This window comes from Caloenas nicobarica, chromosome 9 (genome assembly GCF_036013445.1).
Source record: "Caloenas nicobarica isolate bCalNic1 chromosome 9, bCalNic1.hap1, whole genome shotgun sequence".
NCBI lineage: Eukaryota > Metazoa > Chordata > Aves > Columbiformes > Columbidae > Caloenas > Caloenas nicobarica.
The window spans coordinates 7670834-7689311 of record NC_088253.1 but is presented as its reverse complement, the minus strand read 5'-3'; the positions used below and the strand labels follow the sequence as shown (position 1 = coordinate 7689311).

The window sequence follows — 18478 nt, the reverse complement described above, 5'->3', positions numbered from 1 at the left end:
TTTAGAAGAAATTACCCTTATCATAGTTCACATCGAGAACCGATTCCCACGGTGGTAAATGGCCACAGGACAGATACTCCTTGCGTACACAATGGTGCTAACAAGTACCTGTTAGCTCAGTCCCTCAGGACATCCCATTGTACAGTTATCAAGAAGAACATCATGTACATCACCTTCTTCAACAGTAAGAGGACAAAAGATAAAAAGGAAATAATCCTTGTTGGGCACAACACAGATTATGGAATTTACTACCAAAATAATTAAATTTAAAGGACTTAAGAAAACTCAGAAAATTGCAGAAGTCCACATGAATAGCCGGAACACAGTATAAAAAACTAGTTTGTTTTACAAAGAAAACAGTCATTTTAGATCAGAAAGCTGAAATACGAGAGTAGACAAAACCAGCAACTATCCCTGAAAGATCCTCATCACGTGCCTGCCTGCTCTAAAATGCTTGTATGTTTTTGATCGTAAGCGTTATCCAAGAGAAGTCTCATGAAGAACCCTAACCTTTTTTGGTTATCAGCAAAATCTCATTCTACCAACTCCGTAAGTGTAAACATTATTTTATTATGTACAATTTGACCTGCGGGAAGGGTGGGAAATTCAAGCAATGATGATCATGCATTTAGAGTCAGATGAAATGTGGCAGCTATTTGTTTAAAAGGCTTCATAGATGGGTACAGTAAGTACTCTAACCTATTGAATTAGAAAGGTAAAGGCAGACAGTGCTCAGAGGCTGTGTCTCCTGACAGTGCAATACAAAATTTCTACATGATTTGGATGACAAAAGTTCAACCTGCCGTCTTTCTCCTTGCTATCCTTTCTGCCAAGTTAGTTATTCTTTCCCTGTGAAAACTGTCAGTGTTATCTTACAGATTCTCAACCAAGGTGAAATAAATTGTTCCAGATGACAGAGATTTGCTGGAATGTACTCCCAAGAAATCAGAGATTAAAATGACAGGTATCTGCTATTTAGAACTCTTTGCCTCAAAAAAGCTAAGCACGAGAATTTCATTACAGCATTTGCTTCCTTAAGTCAATGGACTTACAAGCATGATGCTCCACTCATTTCCTCACATTTGGAAATAAGCTGATTAAATGTACTCACAACAGATGATGCCAAATTTGTCAGAAGCTTAGTCTCCTAGCAACAGGTATGGTACAGTATTAGTAATAGATTAATGACATGTACTGATAGATTAATGGCTTGAAGCTATGTACTGTCTTAAAGTCTTTATTTTAAATAATACATGACTGCACATGCAGAACTACAGAGGTTTCACAGCTCAGAAATTAAATACTCTAGCTTTGTATAAAACAACGTTCAAGAGCAAACCAAATGGTGTAGCAACCAAAGCTCACAGGCCTTCAGGCACCCAGAGATGTGGCAGTTGGACCTGACGATCATTGCGGGTCCCTTCCAACTGAACTATCCTATTCTGTTCACCCACATCCTCTCTCATCTCTAACACTGATTAACATAGAGTTATTTCACACGAGAAAATGCTGAGTACTTTATTGCCACGGCCACACACATGGAAGTGGCTGGCATAAAGCTAGGAGCACCAAAAAGAAAAATTAAGTCAGAAACAAGTACTAAAGCATATAATCAACTGGCTTTGTGTAATAAGTTTCTGGAAATGCTGAAAAATATTTCACTTTTTTATTTAAATAATTTTCGTCTGCTCACAGCTATGTAGTATTTACCTTTCACCAAACTTGGCCCTTAGCATACTGTTTTTCCCAGCAATAAGAAGAAAGTTAATACAAATCAATGTTTTGTTTCGTAACAACTTCCTCTCTCCCATCAAGCACAATTAATTTCTAATCCAGCTGGAAGAGACCAAATTGCAAAATAGAATATTGATTTACATTTGTGTTCATTTTAATTTAGAGAGGCATAGTACAATCCATGTGTTTAAGCATGAGACTGTCAGACATAAAAGTACTGTCTCCATTTTTAAAACAGCATTCTTGTCATAGCAAATAAATAGCTTTTAAAATCACTGGTGTAAATCACAGATTACAGATCTGTTTTTTCTAGCTTGCATCTAGCACTTCAGCTTAGAAGCATCTAGTTCTGTAAGCAAAAGGAAGCCTACATATATTTGTCAAATCTTGTAAACATCAGCAAAACAAATTCCCTTAATGCAAATATTAGGGCAAGATACAAGCACCCAGGGGCATAAAAAACCTAAATTGAATGCAGTTCATGAAGGCTCAGGAGAGACTTAGTCAGCTAAAAACCTCTCAAGTTTTCATCATTAATGTGTTTAATTCCAGTGCCAGCACCTTGGCATGTGCCAATTATGTCTACTTCTCCACTGACTAAAGCAACACATGAAGAAATGTGCCCGGCTGACTTTCAGATTCCAGGCATCCTCAGTTTTCTCTAGTTTGCAGCATAAACTTCCCTGATAAGCACTTGACCCTTGCCTCTACTGGGCTAAGAAATCTAGTAGGTCTGGCTATAGGAGAATGGTGAGCTGGTTAGGCCGTGGTGTTGTGATGAGAAGCAAAACATCAAACAACTTTGTAGGGAACATGGAAGTTGGATGAAGAGCTCAGATTAAGAATGGAAATGGCAGGATAAAGAAAGACATTCAAGAAAGAAAATGGGTTGCAGATAACCAGCCCTTATTGGAGAGAGAGAAAGGAAAGATACCAAGTCTAAGAGGAAAAAAAAGAGGAATGAAAAAGTTCAAGGGTAAGCTATCAGAGAAGCAGCAGAGTTTGATAAATAGCCCAAAGAATACAATTAGGAGCCAGGCTGACAGAAGAAATTCATCAGATCAAGAGCTTGGAGAGAGGAGATTGCTTAGGCAAGGAAAAAAGAACAGATGATACCCAAGACATTTAAATTCTGCTGGTACATTTTTATTTATACAGGTGTAACATTAGAGCTGTTCCAAAACTGGTGTAATTACAAAGCATGACAGAATTTGCTTGCCAGAAAGGAGGAGTAAACTATAAGGAGAAAAAGCAGTAACATGTTTATACTACAATATGAGTAGGAAAAAGAATGGGGACTGATTATGCCAGTCCTATGAACACTTTGCATCTGGTCTCAAATTGTAATAAGTTACTTCCAACTATTGGAATAAGATAAATATATCAAATAAAATTTTAATGTACAGACTGCTATAGTGAAATATGAAGAACTGAAACCATGACTGCCATTTTGCTGGAAAAAACCAAAAAATATCCTGTATTTAGGGAAAAGACAAACCCTGCTGTAACCTTAATGTAATCAGATATTTTTTTTCCTATTTGTCTTAGGAAGATTTTATAATTGTTGTCTGATTTGACTTATAAATAGACAGTTAAATTTTATCTTAACCTGGTTTGGGATTAACATAAAGACCATTAAGCAAGATTGAAGTAAATAAAAGACATTGCTTTCACTCAAGGATGTGGTGAACTGATAAGACATCTTAAGAAGTCCCACAGTTCTAAGCACAATCTTCCCCACATCCAGTGAATGAGAGGGTGGGTTCCTTTTCAGGCTGCATGAGCCAGCTGGCACCATGGATATTAAAGGAGACATCAGTGACTACCCCTAACTAGGGTTACTCCAGAGGTCTTCCCAGCACAGAGCAAGATATTTGCGTACACACCTGTACTCCGAGAGTTAGAGAGAAGCACATCACAGCTTGTGCACAGTTATACCCACAATACCAAACCCATACATCTTTCCCTTCAAAAGAAATACAAGCTTTCGTAAGAAATCCAAGTCTAGTTTACCAGGACCTTACATTTAATTCTGAGCTCAAAAATAATTGGCTGGTGTTTGCAAAGTATTTAAATAATATGCTTTAGATGCCATTAGCATTTGGAATATTTAGAATTAGCTAAAGAAGCCAGCTGTTAAAGGCAGGTACCAGTTATCAAATCAGGCGGTATATCACCACCCCTTTCTGATAGCCCGATGAGGACTGCTGCCTGTACTACTGCATTTTCTTGAAACTCATCAAAATGGTTCTAAGAGACAGCAAAGCTTGCATGACTCTGCTAAAACAATGAAAATGATGTCCAAAAAAAAGAAAGCAAGAAACAAGTCTTACTTGCCCTTACAGATAACCAGTTCTAATCTAACGAAACTAGGTGATGCCTTACTTTTAAAGGTGATAGCTACCACTAAACTTTTAGTAATAACCTTTGGTTCTTGCTGAAGAAAGAGAAGAGTCAAGTTTAATTTACTCCAGACATTTAAGTGAAAGTTAACAGAATTTCTGGGTACCATTTTCACAGAAATAACCTAATAAATACACAAACAAGAAGCATTTATAGTGTTCAGAAGCTGTCTCAACACCACAATAAAGATAATTTCTGATTCAAGTAAAGCTATATCATATTTCAGTATAGCTCCGACTAATCTATTATTTTGACTTTTCCTACCTGCCCCCATGCACACAACTTTCTCCTTAAAGTTCGTGTTGAATACATTAAGTAATACACTATTGCACCGTGAATCCATTCACAAGCATACAAGTGCAAACAGCATAAAATTGTGACAGGCATTGCAACTGTAGCAAACTGTAGATTTTTGAACATCTAAACCTAACTTTTGTATAGAACAGGGTATATTTAAGGGAGAAAATCTTATCCAGGAAGGACAGTAAGATTCACACAAGGTACAGCATTGTAAATAGCAATAATTTTATTAACAGTTAATAAAATTATCTTCTATTCAAGAAATCCAGGCTTCCTACCTTCACTACAGGGTGTCCTCCAGTAGATGCTTTTACTGCTCCTCTGCTTCCTTCTGTTTCATAGTGAGCTCTGTGATGAGTTTTAGGCTGGACTTCTATTTTCAGTTCACACTGCCCGTAATGACTTGGTAAAGGCCAGTCAAGCGGTGGCAATGAAGATGTGCTGCAATCGAGATGAGCACACTATGGTTAAATTAACTATGTCATTTGGCCACAGTACAAACATAGTAATTTCATTGTGAACTACAGACAACAATATCACTTTCCTAACAGATGATGACCAAATAAGAATAGCTATTAGCCTAAACACTGTCACTTGGAAATTCCAAAATTTTGCTGGTGCATTAAAATCTTCAATTAAGTATTTATTTTGGGGGTTGTTACGGTGGAATTTCTTCCTTCAAACACTTGATAAAAAGAAATGTACAGTATGACCTCCCTGCCCCACACTAACAGTGCTATTCTATATTGCCTTTGTATTATTTTTTATCCTCAAGTATATCAGCAAGCAAGTTCAAATGTTGTTTAAAGGGAACAGTCCAAATTCAATCTCTAAGTCTTTAAGTTTTAACTTTCTGCATTATTATCTTGTCTTTGTAAGACTGCTAAGCACTGCACTTTGTCAGCTATCATTAAAATGAACACTATATGATGATCCAGAATTTTAAAGCTAGTAGTCGTATATAAGCATAAATACTTACTGCAACAGATAAAAAGTACATGCTTAGCTTATCCACAGATCATATATACCCTTACACACAGTATCAAAGTCACTCCAGGTAACACAGAGAACAAAATGCAGTTAATAGAAGTAATATGGAAGAACCTCAAAGGGAAATAAACCACATGATATCACCAATGTTTCCATACCTACCCTTTTACTCTTTTACCTGCATAATTTATAGACTTATCATTCTAATAAGATAAACAGATTCAAGTCAGTAATTACCTGGTAGAGCAAATTAATTTATGAACATTTAAAAGTGAATGTTTATGGCACTGTGTACCAAACAAGAACATTTACGATAAGAATAAGCTTCTATTAAAATAGTTTTGTACTACCTTGCTCTGACCAACAGGGAAAGCAAACTAGGTTTTAAAGAGATGGACAAGTATTGGTTTGTATCGTCATCTGAGAAAGTTCAGTTCCATTTCTGTCCACTGTACGGGAAGTCAGAAAAAAACCCACCACCAATCCAAAGCCATGCACCTTTCCCCAAACTTGAATAGCCACAGATCCAAGAAAGCTAAATTCTCCAGAAGGTATAACTTATCTAAGACCTATAGAACATATCCACAATTGAGAAAGAAGATAATGTTTGGCCTGAACAAAGAAGAAAAGAAAACTCTTTGGCAAGTATCTGGATGGACTTGGGCTCAGCCTGCAGCACCATACACCTGCCTTTTACTACACAAATCACTGCCACTAAAGCATGGAAAGAGGGAGAAGAAACAACACTGCTTGCTGGCCTCCTCCTGCAGAAGAACAACCTACATGCCTGTTGACCTGCTGATTCATGGAGAACCTCTACGGTGCACTTCAGGAGAGAGCTGACATTATAACCCTGATCTCCTGAAGCACCTTTCTGAGAGCAATGGTAAGAACAAGAGTATTTCCCTTTCTTCTTACTGAAAGGAAGAAATGTGAGCAATAACTCATCTGCACAAGCATTCAGTGTACAGCAAAGACTCTTTTTCCCCCAGTAAGGAGGTCTGATGACTGGTCCTTCCCAGCAGTAGCATTTACCAGATAGGAGAGGACTGGTGATGTCAGCAATAAAACTGACAGGAACGCAGCATAAGCCCAGTCCTTCCAGATACTTACCACAGGCCAAGCTGTACTGCCTAATGCTACTATTGGCTATCAACTAGACCTTGCCATTCACTTTTATAGCTACTGAAGGAGAAGAGGACTCAAGTCTTCAGTCTGAAAAAGGAAAGAAAACGTCAGGATTAGAAGATACTAAAAAGAGAGTTTAAAAAGAAATGCAGCATGCAATAAATTCTTCTTTAGTATTTCTGGAAACTTTTCCCCCCCATATAACCAAATATTCTATGTCAAAATAGGTGTTATACACAGTGAACAGACACAGTCCCTCAGAGAACTTGATATGACACAGACTCCACAGACTATATGCCATTTACTGGGAGGTATTACTGAAAGTTTAATAACAAACTCAGTCAAGAAAAACTTTTTGTTGCTTGGGACCACTCTCCATACAGTGTCTCAAGAGAGGTTTACTCCTGCAATTAATAATAAAAATGTGGCATGAGCTGTATCAGACTCCCATTATCTCCTGAAAAAATATTTGGAATACCAGAACAAACATGGAGACAGGAAAATAACCAAGTCTCAAGGTTTTGTCATTCTTTGAAAACAAATAGAAAATATCAGCATGAGAGAGCAAGCAAGCACTCAACACATGTGCAAATGCCTAAAACATCAAAAAAATTGGAAAACTTTCAAAACGCAGTTCTCCAAATAAATTACATAGCCTTTGAGACTGTGCTGCAGCAAACTGTCATCTTCTAGAAGTAGCAGGCTAGAGGGTGACAGCTACTTCCCTCTGGAGTTTGATGCTGGGTACCAACAACACTGTTGTTTCTCTCTCAATATTTTTCCTGCTGTCTCCATCGCCCTCAACTTCTCAGCTGCACTGGAATCTTAAGTTGTAGTGCACACTGTCATGCACCTTTCTGCCTCTGAGGATATCAGTTTAATCTGTTTCTGCTTCCACATCACCCTTTCACTGGTTTTTTGAGGGAAATGCTGTAGAGCTACACATTGAACTGGATCGTTGATCTAACTTTATTTCATTTTGAAAGGTAAATTTTTGAATCCTACTAATTTACCAGAGCCCCAGTTGTCTATACAGCTTCTCAAACAGAACTAGCGGGAGGGAGGCAGAGCAGAAACTTCCTAGCCAGCACTGTCACCTTCCGAAAGTCACATGAACCCACAAGCTTGGATACTAAATAAATTTTTAAAATATCAGAATACAGTCTACAAACTCAGGTTTTTTTATACTATGTAGAAAAAAAAATCAAATTAGAAGAATCACGTCCGCATTTGGGAGGGCAAGAGATAACAAGTTTACATATATTTTTAACGCTTTTCAATGTGAAGGAATGCTATTTTTCTACCAGATGCTGGATATGGGAAGCTAAGTCTGATGCTGCTAGCTTTACTGCAGCTAGGGATCTGTTCTCAAGAAAATATTGTTCAGTCTAGACTATTAGGTGAGGACCAGCAGTAAAACAGCTAGACTTTCAACTCACCACAGTTATTTTATTAGTTGTAAACTGCATTGAACTGCAATGATCTCTGATGGTTTGGAACTTACAGAAGTTCAAAATTTAGTGCTGTGTTACTCTTAAAATAACTGGAAGATGTTTAAGCAGCTCAGCTGCTTCAGAAATGAGCAAAAATTTGGCGTTACAAAAAGATCTCTGTCTCCCCAGCCTACATACAGCATGGTAGCATTTGTGTTATTGATAAAGCCATCTAACTTTGCATTCAGAACCCAGAATCCAGATCTGCTGTTGGCTGTGTTGTTTCGTTTTCGTTTTTTTCCCCAAGTAATTTTAGATCAAAAGATTAAAAGAAACAAGAACCTTTGTTATTTAAAACCCCTCATTTTTCAGACTTAATGGGGGAGGAAAACGTTTGCAGACACTTCCGCATGTTTCATTACAAAATTTTAACGAAATTCATCACCAAATTATTGTTACAATAGCTTGTGACTTAGTCTTTTACAGAACTTTCTCTAATTTGTTTTCTTTAAATGAGTAAAAACCTTATTAACAATGTAGTAACCTACTAGTAAAGCACCAAATCACATCAGGAAATAGAAATAATGACTGACAGTCATTCTAAAACTTTCATTAAATCAAATATTAGCATGTTGTTGAAACAGCACCAATCTCTAACCCTACAAATGTTCTTCCAGTAATACCAAGACAGTTTTATAAGCTGATTAATGCAAGCTTCCAAAAGCTCACACTCCTATCACATCAAGATTAAAGGCTTCAGAGAACAGCCGTTATTAAAGGAAACTCAGAAGTAAAGCAGGAAACCTTCAGTAGCATTCTCAGCAGAAGCCACTGCATTTAAAATTATTATGTCAGTGATAATATTATCAATATTAATTTAGCAGGTACCTTCTTCCTCTGCAACTGTTATTTGTAAAAACCAAACTGATCCAGGCTGCACAAACTGATGAGGAAATAGATAATGTTCAAGCATAAGGACAGCCAAATATATCCACATATGGGCTTCAGTGTTCGGACCTGTAGAAGTCAGGGCCAAGCTGGTGGGCTGACTGCGCAGAAACAAACCCCAGAAACAAGATTCTTGTTTGCATTTGATGGTGGTCCCACAGCAGTACACACGGGACAGAAGGAAGAGCAAAGCCTATGAGAGCCATTCAAAATAATCCAGTAAAAAACTTAAAACAGTTACCTTCCATTTGTAGCACTCTTCCTGGGTAATTCATTGGACAAATTCCTGGGGCTCTGTGCAGACAAACTGCTAACTGGTGCTTCAGCTGAAGCACATGTGCAATTAGCTCAGTTTCAGCCTAGTGATCTCCTGGATTCTTTGCTTAGAACATAGGTGGAACTGATATAAGAACTCATTTTATTCCACATCTTTTCCTAATCCCTAGTTTTTGCAGAGATTAACCAACAGCATATCCTGTGACAAGTCAGTATTGCAAGACAGCAAACCCCTGAGAATCTCAAACAGTAACTATGATCCAATACTACAGTTCTTTTCAAGAATTCCTGCAGAGCCAAGATACTGCTGTGGTTCCCCTTCACCACCTAGAACAAAGCAACATTTTCCCTGAGGGAGTAATTTTGGAGTTAAGAATTTTGGGGGCATTCCAGTTGCCACAATGATTTATCAACAGACTTTTAAAATACTGTTTATATTCAAAGTATCATTGTTCTACTACTAGCAGACCCACACTTAACTATGCTTTCAGAGTAGTGATACAGTCTACTGCCAAGTAAAATCTATATTCTGTCATTTCAGAACAAAGCGGAGAGCCGAATCACATGTACAGCACAAAGGTCCCATATTAAACACTACCTGAATTTCTCTGCATTCATTAATGGGGTGTGTGTTAAACATTACAGCAATAGCATAGCTTATTAAAAATCTAAGAGGTTCAAAGTTCTCTTGCTTGTCTCACTTAAGTGGGTCCTTATCTTCAAAGCCAGCAATTTGCAAATATTTTCACTTTAAAGTTTTGCTAATATAGCATAGCTGGTGTTATTTCTATTTATCAAAATAAGATAAGTACTTAGCAGACTAAGTTTGCCTATAGTCCACTCTATTGGAAAATGTATTCTTCTTAAAATTAAGACCAAAGTCCCAATAGTTATGTTAAAAATAGAACATAATTCTGTTCCTCTCTACTCCTCAGACTTCTAAGAGAAGCACCTTTTCCAAGTATTTGACCATCTACCAGTATATTTAAACTTTTTTTTTTTTCTGAGAGAGTAAGCAACAGTGTCAGCAATCCTAGTTTCCAACAGTATCTGCCACATAATGGAAATTGGAGAGTATTTTACCTGCAATTAAGTGTCTATCACTAAAGAGATTCCTGAGCTGTAAATATATCTGTCAAAGCCTGTTTGTTCATCGCCACTGGAACAAAGAAACTACTTGATATCCTGTCACTTCCAGTGCTCTAGATTAAATTTGTGACACAGCAGTCTGAAGACAAACATCAGTTTATGTAGTAGTTTTAAAATCAATGTGTAGGTCTCTAAGAATTCCATGAGGGAAGATACAGTGAAAGAAACTAGGTTTTATTTCAAGATTTTTGACCGTGAATGAATACTGCCTGGTTGTTTACCAAACATGAAAGCACCATTTGTTCCCATCAAATACTTCAGGAGTTAAAGAAAGAAAAAATGAATGATGAATGACTCATTCAGTTTACTACCCTGCAAAGTGCTTACTTGCTTGAGACACATACTACATTATCAAGATCTGCTTTCCAGAAACTACCTAAAACTTACTGTTCCACTAGCCATTTATGTTAAAAGTTGTAAGTTTAAAGAAAACAAACCAACACACGTAAAAGCAAAAATAACAGAACCCCCATCCTTTTCAATTGCATCATCATTGACCAGTCTTGAACAAAATGCTCCATGTTACCTAAATCAGTGCTGGCGATGTCTGTGATGGCTGTTAATTCCAGAACACTAAGTACTGCTGTTGACACCATCAGCGTTGCTGATATCTTATGAATCGTATCTTTAGTGACAAGTCCTCACCAAAGAATAGAATAGAATAGAATAGAATAGAATATAATATAATATAATATAATATAATATAATATAATATAATATAATATAATATAATATAATATAATATAATATAATATAATATAATATAATATAATATTTACTCAGTAGAGGTTTCTGGGTCATACCTATACTCTTTTTATTCTCTTTGATCAAGTTTTTAACAAGTATTTTAAAACAAGACTTTTTTTTAATGCACTTTATAGAAATCTTACAACTGTCAAACTGTTTCAGAGGAGATGGATTGGACACAGAAAAGCTATATACATTGTAACTGAGAACATTAATTTCTGTAAAATAAGGATAGATATCACTTCAAAATACTACTTGCTAGTCATCTTCCTAATACAGCAGCTTTGTACTTGAGGAATCTGACTGGAATTTAAACCAGAACATTTTAATGAAATACATCAGTCTTGAAGAGCTTCCCAATATTACACAGTTTCATAAATATTTACAAAATGGCTACTAAAGGTAAATTTCACAAAGTTTCAAAGACTTAGGTAATTCACTTAAGGTAATTCACATGAGCATACTAACCCCTGTCAGATGGTGCCTCACTGTGAGCAAGCGGATCAAATTTAGATATTTGAATATGAATAGAATCTAGGAAGAAACACTTTCTCTGGTATTCTTCTAGACTATTTATAACCTAGACTGATATAGGCTATCTAAATAAGAAAGTGAACTTGAAGCATCTATGTTTCCCTTCCAACAGCCTATACAGAATTTGGAAAAAGAGTGAAAGAGAATCCAATTAGTAAAAGGATCTGAAATAACTTTATGCAAAAGCCTGGAAACGGGTGTTTTTAAAGAGATTTAGTGAAAGAAAACTTGAACTTTTTCTGAGAGTAAAAGTCAAGCTGTAACAGTAAATGTACAAGAAAGTCATAAAATCATCATCTTCATAAAATGCTGGGGTAATAAGCAAATTCTGATGTCAGATGTACTATCACTACATTAAGATCCCAAAAAGAAAGGGATTTTCCAAGTGGAAGGGAGGGAAACATGAGACACACAGATAAAGCCTTTTCTTATCCATCATCCTGGGGGGAGGCTGAGGGCAGAAGAAAGAGGTCTCTTAAGTAACAGTAACAAGAATAGCAATGTAGTAAATAAAATTATCAAATAACTTAATTGCTGAATATTCTGTAAAACGACCCATTTATTCTGCCATTGAAAGAGTGCTCATCTGCCAAGGTACCTGGTTAATGACATCATCAACAGATACCTCTACTACCTAGTTCCTTTTCACCTGTTTGAAAGGTGAAACTGTGTAAAGAAACATAAACTGTGTAAGAAACAATGGATCTTCTTGCCTTTCATTTTTATTCATAAAATCTAAGAGTAAACGTAGCTCCCCTACTTTATAAGCATCAAAATATTATATGACAGAATGAGATGTTTTAACATAGTTAAGATGCATATTCTCATAGCACCTGTGGAACAGGCTATAAGTGCTGTAGTAATTCAACACTTCACTGAGGATACAGCTGCCAATGCCGCCATTTCCACTAATTCAATAGTCACACTACCTTTTTGGCAGCAAATGTATACAGCTTAATAATTTTACTTAGTTTACTTGTGAATAGGTGTAGTCTTTATTGTCTTCTGCATGTTTGTCCATTTTATATTTAGAGATGTTCTTCAGTGCCAGGTTCTAAATAAATTCTGACATTAAAAAAAAAAAAATTACTTCTTAATGAAAACATCAAAATCAATTTTTATTCCGTTCTGCTCAATTGTCCCTACTACAAGAGGAAGCAGGTTTAACTGAGTATCTATTTTTGCAACAATTTTGGTCATCCCACAAAAGAAAGACAGCCCATCTTGCCACATGCCTATGTGTTCGTGTGGCTTTACCTTTCCGTAGTGCTCACCTTTTATGAACTACACTAGCCCGCGAGCTAACAAAAATGCCACGTTAGGAAAGCTGAGCATCCTAAATAACTATAATACACTTCCAAAATACACAATTAACAAAAAATAGTTATCATTGTTTTAGTTAGAATGAAAAGATTCTAGTAACAGACTGAACACCCTTTTTTAACAGATGAGCAAACTGCAACAGAATTTAAAAACAACCTTCAAGACAGTTAACATAACTGTCAACACAGTAGTTTCAGATCTGGTAAAACAGAATTTTCCAGCTAGCAGCTTGCATCTTTACTGTTAAACTTCACATTCATAAACAGTTACGCAGAAGGACATTAAAGAAAGAAAAAAAAAATACTTCTATTCACTAAAATCAATACCCGTCTGAGGAGCGGAAAAATTTAAATCTGTGGTCATACAACCATGCAAAAAATGACAACATGGCTGAATGAGTTGAGAACAACTGAATAATGTATATAAAACTTAGTTTTAAAATTAACAGAAGTTTTGCATTAATAAAAATGAGCCTTTTGTGTGACACTGATCTATCAACACACAGGAGTATGTTCAACTGTCAAACTGAAGAGTTCATGGTTAGAACTCAGATGAACACTGAAGTCTCTTTGATAGTACCCATCAGAAGTTATACTTGGGAAGCTCTTAAAGCTGTAATTCACTTATCTTCACTTGTTTTAAGGATGTTTCACTGCACCCTGACAGTACTGGTTTATAGTTCACCCATTTGTGTTCGTTACTTCCTCCTCAGGTACCCAACAGTAGAAGCTACAGCTGAATTTTCTGCATTACTTCCCTACCTAAAAAGCATGTGGGAAGGGTCAGCTATAGCAATCTTTTAAAGAAGTGTACTTCTAAATTCCACAGGATGGACATCCCTGAGAATATTCATGTACCCAACAGAGAATGAGAACAGATATTCTAAAACATTTGTTCAATAGGCTTGTTCATGTGACAAGTCATCAGGAAATAATACATCGAAATGTTAAAAGGATGCAAGAATGGTATCTGAATTTGGAAAAAGCCACTAGAAAGGGGAATTACATAAAAACTCACATGTTGCCATTAAAGCCAGTGTCCACTTTTCAACAAGTCGTGCTTTTGAGGGAGGTCCCTGAAAAGAATACCTCTTCAGTAAGCCTGGCTTACTGGGCAATAGTTATTTCTAGTTTTCTGCTAAGGATTCAAAACTCTAAGAGCCAGGAAAACATCTCTCCTATAGAGCATCTCTGAAGACTGGTCAGACACATTTCTTTCTTTATTTTGCTTCACTTAGTTTTTGGGAGGAGACGGTAGTGGGGAGGAAAATATTAAAGCCATGAATATTTTCTAAGCCATTCTTTCTAAAATTAAAAATACAGAGTGTGAAAATAAGTGCTTTGCAAAGATGACTTTGCAATAAGAAGAACACTGTTTTTTCAGTAACTTTTAGGATTTAAACTTTGCCTTTTTCAAAATCAAGTATGTACGTGGAAAATCCTACCCTATCTTCCCCCTGACTCTAAGAGGAATTGCTTCATCCACTACATCCTTGAGGAGTAAATCTTAAGCATTGCCTGTGGACAGAATGATACTATTTTAATCAAAGTTATTTTAAAATCAGTACAGACTAGCATGGAAGCACTGACATTTAAACCTAAAATATGGCTTTTATATGGATAATTGTGCTTTGCAGATATTAATCTAATGTAGCTTTCTTACAAGACATCCACACAAAAAACATCTGCAGCTTCATCCTCTGAGTACCTCCCTACCCCTTATTTTTAAAACCTAGTAGAGCAAGAAAAAGGTTCAGGAATCAAATGGATAACTTCAGCTGAGGAATCTCAGTGTCTGTCTATCCAGCAGCAATGCTGCTTAAGGAGTTCTCATTTCTACTCCACCTACTGCACTGTGCTGGCAAAGTGATTCCAGAAGCTATATATCCTTGGACAGATCACAGAACTGCTCCATCTAATAAGTAACATAATGGGAAGGAGGGTGAATTTTTCCCCCAACTGAACTAGTTCCCTCTTCTGAGCCTCCACCAACCATCCTGCTGGCGCATGACAGGACTGCAAAGGAAAAGAGTTAACTCAGCACCACAATGGGGAAAATATCCTTGGAGCTACAGCCCAGAAATTAACTCTTTCTGGATGATTTTCAGTATAGCATGCAAATTTATTTTCTTTATTCTATTTCTAGAACTCTAACAGACTAAAGAAGCAAAGTAAAACCAAGTTAAAGCAAATAAAATCCCCACCTCTTTTATAGTCTCACAGTTTTATAAAATCGGGTAACTCAGGTTTCTTTAGGTATACTAAAATGTTAACTGCTCAGATTAGATGGAACTGCAAAGCATGCACAAAATCTGCAGACATTTGATTCAGCTACGCTTTGTGCACGTACGCAAACAAAACTTTATTTAAACAAAACTAATCATGTGTTACATCTACTGTATTTTTAAAAGAAGAAAAAAGGTGTGTATGTGGTGTCACAGCTTTCTTCCTAATTATATCATCTACCTGCCTACAAGAAGTTTTCTTGAAGAAGTCTTAATGCAGCACCGAAATATAAAAACATTTATATGTGTATATAAGATGCATAGGAGGGGAAAAATGGGAGAGAGGCCTTCTGAAGGATTTTCTCATCACTTACCGAAATATTGGAGTATGACCAGGCTTTGGTTTGTTCCAAGTAAAGTGCGAAGGAACAGAAAGAAATTGGTCTCCGGGCAGATCTTTTTTCAAGGTGTGCTGAGATCCAGAGCAGTCATCTACTGCAGTTTCAAGGGATGACGATAAATTACCCTGTTCTTCAGGACAGATATCTATTTTTCCAGATAAAGTGGCAGTCTGATCCTCTGAGGTCTTTCTTGTTTTTAGAGGAATATCGGTCTCTGTACAACACTGAAATGGTGAAAGGCCAGAATTAAGGCCTTGTACATTATGGATGGAAGTGTTTAGCCATGTGTCTTCTGTTATGCTTCCTCTGGGAGAATGGCCAGGTGATGGAGTTGGAGAATGGTGAGGAGATAGAGAACCAGCATAGCAAATCTCAGCACTGGAGTGTCGTCGTTTCCCACAGGGGGATGTAGGTCTTGATGAGGGCCTTGATGTTGGTCTAGGGCTTAGCCAATTCTCATCTGTAATACTAGTTCTAGGAGAATGACAGGGAGACTGTCTAGGTGACAAGGCATGCCCAAATCCATAAGGCTGCTGCCATGACTCATCACTGGGACCTCTCGGAGAACCACCAGGAGATGCCAAAGGAGAGCCAAGGGTAAATCGAGCAGCTGCTTCATTTAGCTCCGAGTCTACATCATCATAAACATGGGAAATGGATTCACAAGAAGATGCATCTGAAAACCAACTTCTGGATGAAATGCTGCTGGCAGGGCTTGGACTAAGGGATGATTCTCTGTATGATGGCTCAAGAGGAAGATAGAGATGGTCCCGTGAAGGCCTTTCCATATACTCATTTTCTGTGCCGTTTGTGTGCAATTCATCTTCATTGGCTTCAATTCCTTGGTGACAGTTGGGTGAAATGGATGTGATTTGAATACTCGGGCACTCAAAGGGTTTGGGTCCACCTAGTGGGCTATACTTGGATTCTGGTACCTCACAAGTTCCTTCATAGTTCTTATGACTCTGAAGTCTTGAAGGTGGTGACAGAGGAGAAGAGTGAGACTGCAATCCATGGCGAGGAATACAAATGGGCTGATTTACAGAGGATGATGGTTGGTCTACATTAAAGATGTATATGGACGCACAGTCATCTGACTCAAGATCTGAAAACAAAAAGGAGAGTCAGAATGCAATACTTGGAAAATGTCATAAACAAACCCCTTTGTTTCCCAGGTATGGCCTGTTTTCAACATCCTAGACATCTCCCCTTACACTAGTCACACACAAAAAAGCTCATTCTTCATTTTACATTTTCCCCAGCCGTATTTACAGCTAAATATGACTACAGCATGATTTTCTATCACCAATCTTGTTTTCAGCCATATTTCACAGTTTATACACATCTTCAGTGGTTGAAAATATAATACACACAGAAAATGGGTTTAAAATCTTCAAAGTATCTAAACTGGAACACTCAATTCAAGCTTCATCTTTCATAACTACATTCCATTCATAATTAAACATTTTTAATCATAAGCCATTAAAAATTTATTTTTTTGACATGAATAGGACTATGATATTTTCTGCAAGCCCACTAGTCAATACTTAAAAGCACTAGAAGATTGAATACATAATATTTATCTCCTTTAACACTAGAAAGCATCTTACGGTGACTCAAACATCAATGAAGATTATAAACAACTAAAAACATGCAATCAAAAGAGACCTAATAAAGAATATTATTAAAGATATTATAAAGAATCTTATTTTCAATATATTTTTTGGCTGCTTAGAAAACTCTCAAGTGCCCATCCAACAGAATGGCATTTTTCAAGTGCAGTCTCATGAAGTTTGAGCACAAGTTGTTCAGCATAAAAAAGGCAAAACAAAATATTCTCAGATCTCACTAACTTATCCAAAACACAAGAAATATTCCAAAGAAAAACATGCAATTGAGAGGGAGTGCAATTGATTTAACTGCCAGTATGAGACATTTGTCTGAAACAAGATTTAAAAAACACAGTGTTTTTCTTATTTTGTAACCACTATGCCTCCACTCTCGTTTCTTTCCCCTTGTGAAATAGATCCTCTCTGTATAACTAACTTTAAAAAATAAGTATGCAGGAGACCTCAGGTAGTTCACTAGTCTATCATCTCCTAGCAGATGAAATCAAATGTACTTGGACCATCCCCACTAGTCACTGAAATTAGTCTCAAAATCTGTTAACAATATTGTCTCTACAACCTGAGTAATTTGTTTTAATGCTGAATCACTTCGAAAGCTTTTGACCCATCACCAATACTTAAAATAATAATTAAAATTATACACTTTCTAGTGCTTTGGGTGGTTTTTGTTTGTTTGTTTTTGGTTTTAAGTATTTTTTCAATAGTAGGGGAGTATTATGCAGAAGCATAAATGTTTCTGCAAACTAAAATGCTCCTGTGTTAAATGTGATGATGAGACACCACGTTCATACAATTATTTTCCATAAATCCAGACTGGATGACATTAATTGTGTCTTTGGGGATTGGCTCTTTTTTTTTTTTTTTTTTTAATGCTTTTTGTCTTGAGTATCAGTAGAATATTAATACTTATTTTAAAATAAATCTAGTCTTTCTCACAACCAGATATAATATCCAGACAGGAGGCCATGTATTTTAGGCCTTTCTATGACAAAAAATGTATATGTTAATGAAGTGATTCTATTATCAGTTTCACTAACAGTAATCAGCTTAAAATGAACTAAAACAGAAACAAAACCAAACAGCATCTCCTCAGAGCAACAAGGAAGCGTTTTAGACCGGGGGGAAAGCATACTGTTACCAAGGGATGGACTGTGTTCCCCCGACTTTAAAAAAAAAAAAAAGGCTGAAGGTTGATGGGCAGGGAGCAGCTCTATTAGTAATCTACCTATGAAAGGAGGCACAAAATTACATTTAAGACTA

The 18478-nt window shown here is 36.7% G+C and overlaps 1 protein-coding gene across 2 annotated transcripts in view; it reads right to left on the bottom strand.

The window, feature by feature from the left end:
- Positions 1-18478, bottom strand: part of NFATC3 (nuclear factor of activated T cells 3) — a 73222-nt gene that overhangs the window by 39326 nt on the left and 15418 nt on the right. For both annotated transcript variants that reach the window (XM_065640722.1, XM_065640723.1), the window contains exons 2-3: positions 15564-16695; positions 4716-4878 (exon numbers count right to left, since the gene is read on the bottom strand). In XM_065640722.1, the coding sequence (XP_065496794.1) occupies positions 4716-4878; positions 15564-16695 (1295 nt within the window). The remainder of the gene's footprint in view (positions 1-4715; positions 4879-15563; positions 16696-18478) is intronic.